Genomic DNA, 14,313 nt, shown 5'->3' with positions numbered 1-14,313 from the left:
TTTACAAATATGTGAAAAAATATGGTGGTGTAGAAAGCTTAAAAATTTATTTCCTTGTAACTAGTATTGTGAGTGTTGTGTTGTGTTGTGTTGGGTTTAATGGCACATAAGCAGCTAAGGCTATCATGCGCCAGGCTCAAGGTATATGAACAGTTTTCTGCAGGTGGGAGGAAACATGGTTGTGTAGAGGACTTAAATTGCTATTTCGTTCTGGTAGTAATAAGAGAAAGAAGAAATTTTATAAATAAACGCTTTCAAGAAGGTCAGATAACCTCAGTAGCCATCCTTGGCTGGGCAAGGATCCTGAGGCTCCCAACCATTCAAATAACCACCTCAGCCCTCTTCTCATGGAATGAGAAAATGGCTGAAATGCATCATATTATAAAGCAAAGCTGTGGATCAAAGTTTACAGTTTCTGAAGAACACCTGCTTCTTTTAAAAAAGCTAAAAACGGAAGATATGTTAACAATGGCATTTTCACCTAAAAGCAGCATTGGGTGTAAAGGAATGTATTGATTATAAAACTTTGTAAAGTGCTCATTTCTTAGTTTTTCGAGTTTTGCACAAGAGAATAAAATATGGTTTATTGTTAGTTCATCTCCACATCTTTCACGAGGTTTGTCTTGTTTCATTAGTAAGAAATTATGTGTAATGTGTGTATGTCCAATGCGGAGACGACATAAAATCACTTCAATAAATCGTTCCTGGTGCCTACAGGTCTTCCATTCACCCAGGACAGGTTTTACAAAGTGCAGCTTGTTGTTAACCTCGTTGTCCCAAGAAGCCTGCCATTTTTCTCTCAATTTATTCTGGACCAACTTGATGAAGTCCTTATGCGGTATGTTTACTGGTTTTATTTTTGCGTTAAGGGCAAGTGCGGCGCTTGCATCAGCCCTCTCATTTCCGCTGATGACCACGTGACTGGGAACCCAGCGAAACTTTATTGTATGTCCTTGTGAGTCAGCTCGTATTACATTATGTATTATGTTTCCTATTAAGGGTTCGGTTGCATTTCTGGGGTTTATTGCTGTAATTACGCTGAGGGAGTCACTGTAGATAACACTGTTCTGTATGTTTTTCTTCAATATTTGTTCTACAGCTAGAGCAATGGCGTAGCATTCTGCTGTAAAGACTGAGGCGCACTGAGGCAGCCTGACTACTTTTTCCCATTTCCCTTGCACTATCGCACTCCCTACATAGAGTGCTCTCTTAGATCCATCTGTGTAGAAATCTGTGGAATTCTTGTATTTTTCACTTACTCCAAGAAACTCTTGCTGTATATATTCCAGTGGGGTATGTCTTTTTTTAATGTGTGTCAGTGCGAAATCGCATACACCAGGAAACAAGTACCAAGGTGGCAACCTATCGGGTCTCTGGGCAACATCAGGAAGTGCATCTAGTATGTTTATTTCTTGGCATATTTCTTCAAAGCGGAGGAGTAATGGTTTTACAGCTTGAGGTTTGTTGGTGAACAGTGTTCTGGATGGGCATTTTGTAACTATGGTGTAACAAAGATGTTTCGGTAGCGACCTTATTTTCAGTACGTATGCACAGGTAAGCATTGTTCTCCTGTTGGTGAGGGTCGGTTCGTTTGCTTCTACGTGAAGGCTATTTATGGGTGATGTTCTGTAAGCACCAGTTGAAAGGCGCAACCCGAGGTTTTGTACTGGATCTAGCTTTTTAAGGTATGATGGCCTCGCAGACCCATACACTATGGATCCATAGTCTAACGAAGAGCGTACTAGAGAGCGATAGATGTGCAATAGGCACCTCCTATCGGATCCCCAACGCTTCAGTGAGAGTACTTTGAGTATATTCAGGGATTGGGCGGCTTTCTTTTTTAGGGTGTTTATATGTGGTAGAAACGTTAGCTTTTTGTCAAAAGTTAAGCCTAAAAATTTGTGTTCTTGTTTTACTGGAAGTGTGGTGTCGTTCAAGTGGAGGGTGGGATCAATCTGCAGTCCCCTCTGCAGCGAGAAAAGAACCGCAACAGTTTTCTGTGGAGAAAACCTAAATCCATTTCTGTCTGCCCAAAGTGCTAATTTGTTTATTGTGAGTTGTAGTTGTCTCTCACAAGTTGCCAGGCTAGAAGATGTGCATGCAATTTGAAGGTCATCAACGTAGACCGAGTACATAATGGACTGTGGAATTATACTGGTTAAAGAAATCATTTTTACTATGAACAATGTAGTACTTAAAATGCATCCCTGAGGAACGCCGTTTTCCTGAGTAAAATTATTTGAGAGGGTTGCGCCGAGACGAACTTGGAAAGAACGGTTGGATAAAAAGTCGCTCAAATATTTCAGTATCCTCCCGCGGATACCAAGCTCTGCCAGGTCGCGAAAAATCCCGAACCTCCTGGTCGTGTCATATGCCTTCTCCATATCGAAAAAAACTGAAAGGCAGTGTTGCCTGAGTATAAAGGCCTCTCGGATTGCGTTTTCCAGGCGGACTAAATGGTCGACTGTGGAACATGTTTTTTTAAAACCACATTGGTGGACATCAAGAAGCTCTCGGGATTCTAGAATAAACATTAATCTAATATTTATAACACTCTCAAAAGATCTGGCAAGACAGCTTGTAAGGGTTATAGGCCTGTAACTGTTAGGGGAGGTTGGTGGCTTTCCTGGTTTTAGAAATGGAACAATAACGGCTTTTTTCCACGCAGCTGGTATTTTCCCTACTACCCATATTTTGTTAAAAAATTTTAACAGAACTTCTACAGATTGCTCAGATAGATGGGACAGCATTTCATAATGAATTTCGTCGGGGCCTGGTGCAGTTTGTTTACCTATAGACAGTACTCTCTATTTCTTAAAGTGTAATCAAATTATTGTAAGGCTCGTTTGTGCTGCCTGCCGTAGGGAGCCTTTGTTTTTCAGTTGTGTTTTTGTATTTTAAGAATGACTGTGTATAGTGGGAAGAACTAGTAACTATAAAAAAATGTTTCCCCAAAATGTCTGCTTGTTCTTTAATACTTGTCTGAATTCCAGGATCCGTCAGCAGAGGAAGGGTGAATGGGGAATAGCTGCCATTTACTTTTCTGACCTGCTCCCACAGTTTTTTTGAGGTTACCGAGCTGTTTATGGACGACACATAATTTTGTCAAGACATTTTTTCCGCGTTCCGCCGTATATATCGGGCTTTAGCTTTTGCCTTTTTGAAAACTATTAGATTTTCGTGAGTAGGATACCTACGAAATACACCCCAGGCCTTATTTTGTTGATTTTTGGCTTCCCAACATTCTCGCATCCACCATACCTTGTGGTTCTGGCGCACCACGCCTGTGGACAGGGGAATAGCTAGCCGTGCAGCATCGATGATACACTTTGTGAGAATTTCATTGAGTTCATCTATGCTAAGTGTTTCTGAGTAAATGTCTTCTAATCTGGCCTTTTCACTAAACAACGCCCAATCAGCTAAATGTAGCTTCCATCGCCGTGGTTTGGTTGGGATGACTGCAGGTGAGGATGATAGGCTTATCAAAACTGGTAGGTGATCACTCCCAAACGGGTTGTCTAAAACGTCCCACTTAAAATCGCTAAAAACAGAAGGTGAACAAAAAGACAGGTCTAAACTGCTCATTTTCCCAGACGTTGGGGAACAGTATGTGGCCTTTTTCGTATTTAAAAGACATACATTATTCGTCAGGATAAAATCTTCGATTATTTGACCTCTAGCGTCACAGCGTTCGCTTCCCCACAGGGAGGAGTGAGCATTAAAATCCCCAAGTAACAGATATGGCTCCGGAAGTTCTCTGATCAGTTGCTGTAGATCATGGAGTGTTAACGTAAAATGTGGAGGAATGTATACGGAACAGATTGTTAGTGTTTTGTAGCTTACGATACTGACTGCAACCGCCTCAAGTTTTGTTTTGAGTTTAATTTCTTGAGCAGGGAAGCCGCTTTGAACGACTATCGCGACACCTCCCGATAGCCGATTTGCCTGCTCTCGATCGCGTCTAAAAGTTTTATAATGTTTCAGGATATGTACATGTTGTGGACCAAGAATGGTCTCCTGAAGACATAAAGCTGTGGGTAACATTGACCCTAAAATATTTGTTATGTCGCTGTAATTCCGCATAAGTCCTCTACAATTCCAATGGATTAAAAAAGCCATGTTTATGTTTTTGAGAGGAAATGAAAGGGGATTTACTTAGGTAGTGGGCCCGTTATTAGCGGCCTGTCTTTTTTTCGTTCAAGAGAGCTGTTCCGCCGCTGCAAAGCAGGCGGAGTGGCAGTTGTATCTATCGCCTCACGAGAGACGCTGGAGGACCGCGGGGAAGCCGCGGGTTTGTGGGTTTCAGTCCTCCCCCGGTAGGGGGAAGTCCTGCGGGATGCCGACGCATGGACCGGCGCTCCCTGCTTTGACACTGGCAGGGCAGCTTTCGCTGACCCTGCCTGGGGCGTGAATGGCCCTGCCATTGGCTCGATGGAAGTGGCCTCGGCAGCGACCGGGGTGCTGTGTGGTGCACCGCCCCTGCGCGCCACATCAGCAAAGCTGGATTTTGCTGTGAAGGAGAACTGGTTGGTAACGGCAAATCACCTTCTTGCTTCTCTAAATGAAATGTTTTCCTTGGTTTTTATCGTGATAATCTCTTTTTTCTTCTTCCAGGACGGACAGGCCCTGGAGTATGCAGCATGTTCTCCTTCGCAGTTAGCGCAGCGCAGGGCTGCGTCACATTCCTCAGAAACGTGATCCTTGGAAGCACATTTTGCGCACGTTTTGCGGCCGCGGCAGCTCTGTGAGCCGTGGCCAAACCTTTGACAGTTGAAGCATCTTCGTGGGTTTGGAATATAGTGCCTGACATTTACTTTTAAGTATCCTACATCGATGGTTTCTTGTAATGTACTTGTATTGAATGTTAGGACCAAGTGTTTTGTCTCTATTTCTTTGTTGTCTTTCCGGATTTTGATTCTGTACACATCTGTGACATTTTGGTCAGACAGGCCTTCCAGCAATTCTTTTTCGGTTAGGTGTATGAAGTCGTTTTCAGAGATGACACCACGGACTGAGTTTAGGGATCGGTGCGCTGTTATGGAAACTGCGATTTCTCCGATGGATGCAATGTTTGCGATTTTCGAGTTCTGGATGTTGTCAAGGAGTTCTAACAATAAGTCTCCGCTGGCCATTTTAGACACCCTGTAGCCAGGGCCCAGGGTATCTGTTAGGCATTTAGACACAAGGAACGGAGAAATTATTCGTGCTTGTTTTTCATTACTTTCGCTGTGGATAACAGAACTTGGTGAATGTCAATGTCGGTTTCTTTTTTGAAAAAAAAAGTCTGCTGCTTCGTTCCGCCCTCTCTTCAGAGAGCGATCGGGTTTTGAAAGGGGGGGGAGCCATAAAAAATAAAGTTTTTCAGTCATGGTGCCAGCCACCCACCATCGAGTCCAACAAGGGGACGGGACAGGAACTTGAACGCAAGTCCTGCCCACGCCAGCTGTACACCTCAACTATAACCAAATACGACACAACTCAGGGTGGTTGGCCACACAAGGTTACCCCTCGCCGCCTATGAACAGTGAAAAAAACTAAGAAGTGAGTAGGAGATAGGAGGGTTGTGAGAATGAGATAGGAAAGTCAAAGACAGAGGGGAGGATAGGAAAAGGCGACTGCCGATTTCCCCCGGTCGGGTCAGGCCGGAGGTGCCGTCTACGTGAAGCTGGGGCCAAAGTGGTGTGTTGCTTCCGCCGTGGGGCCTTAAAGGTCCAAACGCTCGGCGTCGGCTCAACCACCAGGATCCCCTTTTCCCCGGACATGACGATGCCACGCACGGCGAAGCGTGGGTGCTCGGGTCCGTGGTGATGCACTGTTCACCATCATCCCCTTGCGGGGATGTCCCTGCGGATGCTCGGGAACCCGCAGTGTCGCCACTCACCGCCACGACGCCTGCAAGCTGCAGGCGCCCCCCTGCGGGGTTAACTAGTATTGTGAGCAGAAACAAGATTTATAAACGGTTAACATTAAAAGTTGCAAAAGAAGTCGGGTAACCTCATCAGCCGTCCTTAGCTGGGCAAGGAAATGGAGCCTCCCAACCAATTCAAACAAAAACCTCAGCTTTTTCTCACGAATGACAAAGTGGCTCAGGTGCATCAGGTGAAGCACTGGGATGAAGCACATATTTTGAAGAAAATCTGCTTCTGTTAAAAATCTAAAAACACCAGAGATGTCCACAATTGCGTTTTCACCTAAAAGCAGTGCTAGGTGAAAAGGGATGCATTGCTTATAAATCGAAGAAAAGCATTTTTTCCTTAGCTTTTCCAGTTTCGAGCATGAAAATAAAATGTGATTAACTAAGTTCATCTCCACATGTACAAACTGGTTTGTCTTCTTTAGTTAGCAGAAAGCTGCGTGTAATGTGTGTGTGGCCTATACGGAAGCCAGCAGATAATGGCTTCCTTGAAACGTTTCTGCTGCGCACATGACTTCCATTCACCTAGAACTGGTTTAATTAAGGGTAGCTTGTTATTTACTTTGTTGTTCCAAGAGGACTGCTATTTTTTCCTTGCATTACTATGTAGTAATTTCATGCAATCTTTATAGGGCAGATTTAAGTATTTAATTTACTTGTCCCAAGCTTGAGCAGCGCACAAATCTGCTCTTTTGTTGCCCTTTATGCCAACATGACTAGGTACCCAGCAGAGTCTTATGCTTTGTCTTTGAGCTATGGCTGTTGTAATGTTGTGTACGAAGTCGCCAAGCAGCGGAGTTACTGCATTTCCAGAATGAAGGGCTGTAAGTACACTTAGCGAGTCTGTGAATAATACTATTGGCGAGGTTCTCATTTATTATTTTTTCTATGGCTACACAGATGGCGTAGCATTCGGCGGTGAAGATCAATGCACACAGTAGAAGTCTTACAATTCTATTCCAACTTCCTTGTACTACTGCGCTTCAAACTTAAGCATCTGTTTTTGAACCATCTGTATAATAAGCTGTGAAAGTACTGTATTTTTCCTCGAGTGCCAGAAATTATTGTATTATAGCTTGCTCTGGAATTTGTTTTTTGCGAAACTGTGCAAGAGTGAAATAATACATTTCAGGAAAATTGTATCATGGCAACAGTGGACCTCGCCTTAGAACAATGTTTGGCAATATCTCTACTAGTACGCCGAGGTTCTGGCACATCTCTCCAAATCGCAATAGCAGTGACCAGGTAGCTTGCGGTTTATTGTTAAAGAGTATTTTGAATGAGCACTTTATGACTACTTGGTGACAGATGTGTTTAAGTAGTGGACGGATTTTTAGAATGTAGGAACACGTGAGCATCATTCTTCTGATCGATGTCCTGTAAGCACCAGTAGAAAGATGCAAACCTAAATTATGTACGGAATCCAGTCGTTTAAGATATGACGGTCTCGCTGACCCATACACTATAGACACAATTCATGGTAGAGCGCACTAAAGAGCAGTAAATTTGCATAAGACATGTCCTGTCTGCTCCCCAATGTTTTCCTGACAGTACTTTGAGTATGTTAAGGGATTGGGAGACTTTTTTTTTTTTTTCAGTGCATTTATATGAGGCAGGAAAGTGAGTTTCTTGTCAATGGTTATGCCTAGAAACTTGTGCTAATTTTTTACAGGTAGCTGTGTTTCGTTCAGGTGTATGAATGGGTCAGCCTATAGGCTTCCTTTGAGCGAGAAAAAGATGGCCACAGTTTTCTGTGTGGAAAAATGGAAACCGTTCCCATCCGCCCAGGTCAATAATTTATTCATTGTCAACCGCATTTGTCTAGCGCATGTTAAATCCAAATGAAAATAAAATTTTCGCGACGCTTTACGATGCCAAAAAACCGCAGTCTCTTGGATGCTGAAAATTGGCCAAAAGACCGCGGGTAGACTTGCGCCGTAGCATTCCATGGGATGCGCTCGGTGAGCAAAATTTGACCGCTCTAAAGAACACTTCTGGCGCTGAAACGTGCCAAAAAGCACGAAAGAAGTGTCCCTCTGATCATGAGCCCATTCACACTTGCGAGCAGCGAGCGAGGTGAGCTTTTGGCAACGAACTGAGCTGCTCCCTGGCTGCCGTAGTTGTCGCTAAGCCTAACCGTTTCACATCGGCCAAAGCAGACGAAGCTCTCGAAAGCTAGAAACGTCATTCCCGAGAGTTATCACTTCAAACGAGAAGGTGACCTGCAGGTTGCGCTTGCAAGCGTGAACAACGATGTTGTCGAGCTGCTGCCTGGTTGGAAGCAACTGCTGGTCGCACGCCCTTTGCCGTGTTCGACGCGAGGAGATACGTTAACAAATTGGGAAGACGACTTTGAGGAAGCCGGTCTAGAAATTTGCTTCCTGCTTGCCATAATCGGCCTGCATTGCAATAAAACCCCGCCCCTAGCTTCGTTGAACTTTTGACGGTGCAAATCGACCGATAACTTGCCAAAAACACGAGAAATCCGAGCGTCGCCAGCGGCGAGTCAGGCTGCCAACATGGCAGGTCAACGCAACCATGTTGTTTTGCCGGCGATTTTCTTGAGCCGGTCATGCTCGATTCATGCCACCCAACTAGTCAAACGGTCTAAATGCGTGGTAGGGTCATTGAATTTTGTTCCTAGACATCTGTCAACGGTGCGGACATGACACTACGCGAACACCGACACTCGAACCATAGAATTAGCAGTGTCGACAACGGTGCGCCAAAAAACTCTTGTTCTGCAATCTTCACAGCTCCACACCTTGGGGACAAATTGCCCAGCAGTCATGCAAAGCCTCTACTGCAAAACCTTTGAGTTTTCACGATCGCGCTGCGTACCCACAATGAGCGGCTAATCGTTTTCTCATCATCAAACACAACCTCAGACTCGAGTCACGGCATTTGTGGCGCTTTCCAGCGAGATACTCTTGCAGTGTTACATGACCCCCCCCCCCCCCCCTTTAAGCAGCCACTGCCCTCACGATTCGAAATACCACGAAGGTTGAATGCATGGGCGGCGACTGCGACCTCGTGCAATGCTTGGTCAGATTAGAGCAGGGGTTGCACGCGCACGGTAAGTACTTGAAACAGCCAAAGCTCACTGCCTTTTTTGCACCTGAATAAAGTTTTGCTTCACTGAATACATTGTATTTTGACTTCTTCGCCCTTGCGGCGCAATTAAAGCTCGACTGCTTTAGATTTTGTCGGGTGGTCTCTTATATCGAATTACCGCTTATAACGAATTTTTTCGCCGTCCCGCTGACTTCGTTATTTCTGCGCTCTGTATTATATATGCAACGTCAGGTACTCAATAGCAGACCCTCCTGCTCTTGCCCATGAAGACATGAGCACAGTTTCTATATTATGTGAAAGACCATACGACATACATATAAAGCGCCACTTTAACCAAGCTATGCAAATGTGCCTGCGTGGCCTCTGGGTAACGTGTCTGACTCGCAACCTAATGGCCGGGTGAGAATCTCAACTAATTACCCCAACTTTGTTTTCAGAGCAGTTCATTTAGTTTATATACTTAGATGTCCTAATAATGTTTGAGTCACGTTGCGACCTTCTAACGACCAGACTTCTAAAGATTTAATCACTTTTCAAATTCGCCGCTTCACGGGTGACGTAGCCGCCTTTTCGACCAATCCAAATTTCTTTGTTCATAATGGAAGCTGCCAAATTTCCTGCAGAACTGGACCCTTAAAGCTATCACTTTAAAACCCCGTGGGGCTTGGGAACTGCGAGTCTTCATCGAAATACAGGCAAGACTCGTTTCTGGAGATTAGAGGGAACATGCACTGCTTATTATCTTGGCAATCTCCTACTGGTAGCAAACTGCAGCTTTTCTTTCTCCACAAGCGTCCTCAAGCTAGCTATACTTTCATTCTCAAAAAATATGTAGTTGCATGAAAATGAGTAAAACGGAAATCTGGGCTAGTCGGCCATACATGAAAAAGACAAGGACAAGAAAAGAACACATATGAAGAGTGCAGCATTAAAATCTTCTTCCTTCCCCCTTTTTTTGTGTGTGCATGTTGTTTGTCATCACCGTTTTCACGCAAGTATTCTCACTCCAAAGCTGAAGCAGTCAGCATACCCCAAGTTTTATGGCCAGAAACAACTGCAGTCTGGAGTGAAGGTGCACCTATATTCAGGACCGCCACACAATATTCCTCTGTGACAGAGAAGAAGACCATCAATGAGGCTTTTTTTTGTAACCTAAACAAAATTACAAGTGCAAGTAATTTGGCTCCCCTGACTTTTTCAATGGCGTGAAACATTAAAATGTGGCTTTCGTTTACTGCTCTCATTAGCTAGCAGACCATTACAAGACCCTACAGACCATGGGTCATTGTTGCCGACTACTGTTTTAACACGATAGCGTTGAGGACCCCATTGAGAGGAAAACCCGGCATTGGCGCTGGGTTGAGAAAATCCGAAAAATTTGGACAAGTGCACTCCACAAACTGTACAATTAATTGAACTTCTAAACTTAAACCTTCGACTTCGCAAAACTTGCACTATGCTAGCGAGTCATTGTGGTGATGTGGATAGGGCACCAGTGCGAGCTGGAAGAGGGAGTAGAAGTGGTGAAAAATTATAACAGGTGCAGAAGTAAAGGAACATGTTCGTGGTGCATGGTGTCTGTTCTTTGCTCAGGGCTCAGCTGATTAAAGTCAGACCTGGGAATAGACAATCAGAAAAAGCACCACAACGAACCTCCACTGCGTAGCGCCGCATCACTGCAGCCGCCATCTCTGCAGTTCCGTCTTCGCCCTCGGTCCAGATTCACAGAACAACATGAGAGTGTCATTACCCTCCGCCTGTCAAACCGAGTACATAGAGCGATCCTGAGCCCGGCGCACCATCACAATGACCTTTCACCATTTTTTTTTTTTTTTTTTGTGCAGGGTCTACAGGCTGCATCCATGTTGTGACACGTCTCTGTGTCTGCGCAGGACCTCTGATTGCTTGCTGCTCACTCTGTCTCTAAGAGAACACGCCACAGCCTATCGAAATTTCTTTGTGCCTTCAGTCTTCTTCCCAGTGTACTTATCAGAGTGAACCATATACCCTGTCTCTGAGTCACCTAATGGGCTTACTCAAGGGATTCGAAGGCCCTTGTTTTTCTGGGTGTTCAGTGTCAATCTCTAGACCAACATTATTCATGCCTTTCTCCAACAAGTTCAAATCTTCACAGTCAAGCTGTAAAATAGTGTCAGCATCGCTGCCGTCGGTTCATAAGATTAGATGTAGTATTCAATTCAATTCGTTTATTTTTCAGAGTGGTACAAACAAACTCTGAATGGTCCCCTGGACTAAAAGTTGCACTAAGCAACTTGACGACGGCCCAGGGGCCACTTTACAAGACAGCAGTCGACGCATATTACCAACAAAGGAAAGAAAACCGCACTCATCAAAGGTCACACTGAAAACATATGGGCTATAAAGCAGGTCTCAAAAGCGCATATATACACGAAACAAACAGTGAGACAAAAAGAAGAAAATCATGAGATGATATGGAAACATGCGGTCAAAGGAAAATTAGTCAGTTTAAAACCAAGGCAAGATACATCAAATCAGGGTGACACGTAAGAGTTCAGTTGAGGTTACAGAAATAATTTTTACATTCTTTCTTAGATGGAAAAAATTCCTTTGGATATTTGTTTAGAAGTTATGGAACATTATGCTTTAATGACTGAAACTTGTTTTGGGTGTGGAAATAGGGAACTAGCCAGTGTGGGGGGGTTTCTAGTGAATACATCTATTGTTCACTGTTGCAATGTTGCAACAGTTTTAAGAAAATTTGCAGATTCAACGGACGAAAAATAAAGGCAGCTTAAGAGTTGATATTCATAACTGTGCACAAAACGAATGATCCCATACTTCGGAAATAGGTTGTTTGTAGATGTGTGCCTTCCAACATTTGCCACATAACGCAAGACTTTCTTCTGGAGCACATGAATTTTTTCAATAATTCTTTTTGTTGTTGAGCTCCAGACAAGACTACAATAATTTATGTGGGGTGCAATAACGCTTGGTACAACTGAAGTTTAACTTGTCTTCCTCTAGTGCTACAATTTAGGCATTTTTTGCCTACTAGTCTCCTGCGAGGCAAATAGCAGTGGTTAGAGAAAGGAATGAGGATGGCTCACAGACACACTCTGAACCAATGAAAAATAAAATTTGTTTTCTTATGTAACATTTCCGAAGGTGGAAGGCTACCACTTGCTCTCACATCAGCCAATTCAAAGCAGAACCGATGTTCACTTATGGCACACAGGTACACATGTGTCCCTAGTCAGTTTTTCTGCAACTAAAGTATGATAGTATGTGCTAATGCAATGAACCTATTTCTGTGAATGTTTAATTGATAGCAAACAAGAAGCTGAAAAACTGAAAAAATTGACAAAAGCCTACTGTGCTCCAGCTGCGAAACAGCCTTGTCTCGCGGAGCGTTGATGCCACTTGGGCCGACCAAAATTAAATGTTATGTCAAACTCTGCCTAAGAGAGTTCGATGCGCAAGCTATATGCTTATGCACGCTGTACTCCTTTAGACACAACATTTTTAAATCTAGGGACTTATGTGTCCTGTGCACCTCTAAACTCGAATGCCACACAACGATCACACAGAACGACAGTGATGACGTCAGTACACAATTCCTCATTGGTCTACAGAGTCATGACCTCATTCCAACACCATTATCTACTGCGTCTGAAGAAAGGAAAGCAACTGCGCTGAAAAGAACAATAGTATCAAGGAGGAACTTCCCCTTGGGTCGTGAGCTGGGTGTGCTACCCATCGACCCCTCAGTAATGTTGACTCGACCTGATTAAAAGAAGGCCTTGTGTGTCTTGTGGTAAATGAAAATACATAAATAAAAATACAAATAAAATAAAAAAACAGTGTCTGCATTTGTGAAGTGATATGAAAAGAGGATCCCAGACCGCTTAAGGGGCTCCCTAATGCTATCATGCCATACCCATAAGGCAGAGCTTAAGTGTCCCTCTAAAGACTGATCCAAATGGACAATGCATCCCTACGGACAGATGAGCACAATGGGGGCTCACTTTGCAGCCCGATGAGAAGGTGCCCTCCTGCTGGCAGCGGAGGAAGAAGGGCCACTGGTCGGGGACGCCCCGGGTGGTGATTCGGCAGAAGCCGCGCACCAGGCGGCACGTTTCATGGCTGGGCAGCGTCACCAGGCCATCTGCACAGCGGGGCCGGTAGACAGCGCACAGCAGCGGCTGCACCACCGCCCAGCACCGGGGGATCTGGCGCAGGCCTTGCCACAGCTCCAGCCGCTCCTGGCAAATCACATAGGAGATTGCCACACGCAGCCACGGGTCAATCTCCTTGATGCAATAAAATCCCTACTGAAGTCAGCAGAGACTACTTTGCAACAAGCAACTCCAGTTGGTGTGCCTCGTAAACTGCCCGCAAAGAAACCACAAAAAATTGTTTATTCCTTTGCCGGCAGCCTTCATTTTGTGCTATTCCCGTTTCAATTGTGTTGCATCAACAGCTGACGTTTGGTTGTGCTCGAGGTTTACAAAGCACACCAGGCAAGGCATGGGATTAACAAGCACAACACATAACACAAGAGGTTCAAACCAGAAATTGAGTTCAAAGAGAGCAACAAAGCCTATGTGACAACGGTGCTGATGTCAAGTGAGGACATAAAATTGAGGCAACTACAAAGGACTTACACTTCTACTCAGAATTTCACAATAAATAAGAGCAGATTAGCAATTGCAGCCTAAGATACAAAACAGTTTGTAGCCCAGAGCAGTTTATTCGCAGAGGTATTGATATGTAAAACCAAAAGCACAACAAAAAATAAATTAAAGGGATTCTCTCGCGCATCCACAACAACGTTTGCTGCTTCCAGCTGGTAATTAATTTGTGATGCTGTGAAGATGCACAGTACCAGTCCACATGATATCAGCAGCTGCTGATGCAAATGCCAAATTTGTGGCAGTGACTGTCACTCCCTACCCAATTCATAGGTGTCCTGGTGAAAATACTCTATATAATGTCACGCACCCCTAAAACGCAATTGCAGAGGCATCCAGATAGCAGGCTGGCTAGCCCCAATTAGCGTAGTGAGCACCATGAACTGTTATGGCAAACAACATCCGAGAAATTTTTGAAAACACGTACTAACTTCTGCTGCACCACTCAAGTGCGGGAGTAAGGATGAAAGCATGAGAGTGCAAAGGCAGGCATGCCGTTAGTATCAAGAAACTGGCCAAATAAAATTTTGTTGCATGCACAGGAAAAAAGCCCCCCCTACCCCTTTTGATACAAACGCGGGTGACAAAAGCCTGTGGGCCCTCAGTAAGTTCGGGCCCATGCAGTGAATGTACAAAATAAAGTACCCAGGC

At 44.3% G+C, this 14,313-nt stretch overlaps 1 protein-coding gene across 2 annotated transcripts in view; it reads right to left on the bottom strand.

Moving 5' to 3' along the window:
• Positions 1-14,313, bottom strand: part of smo (smoothened, frizzled class receptor) — a 119,042-nt gene that overhangs the window by 86,853 nt on the left and 17,876 nt on the right. For both annotated transcript variants that reach the window (XM_077660827.1, XM_077660828.1), the window contains exon 2: positions 12,997-13,233. In XM_077660827.1, coding sequence (XP_077516953.1) covers positions 12,997-13,233 — 237 coding nt within the window. The remainder of the gene's footprint in view (positions 1-12,996; positions 13,234-14,313) is intronic.

The sequence above is a fragment of the Amblyomma americanum genome, chromosome 4 (genome assembly GCF_052857255.1).
Source record: "Amblyomma americanum isolate KBUSLIRL-KWMA chromosome 4, ASM5285725v1, whole genome shotgun sequence".
In the NCBI taxonomy this organism is placed as follows: Eukaryota; Metazoa; Arthropoda; class Arachnida; order Ixodida; family Ixodidae; genus Amblyomma; species Amblyomma americanum.
The sequence above is the reverse complement of the archived record's forward strand: the minus strand, read 5'-3'. Positions and strand labels throughout refer to the sequence as shown.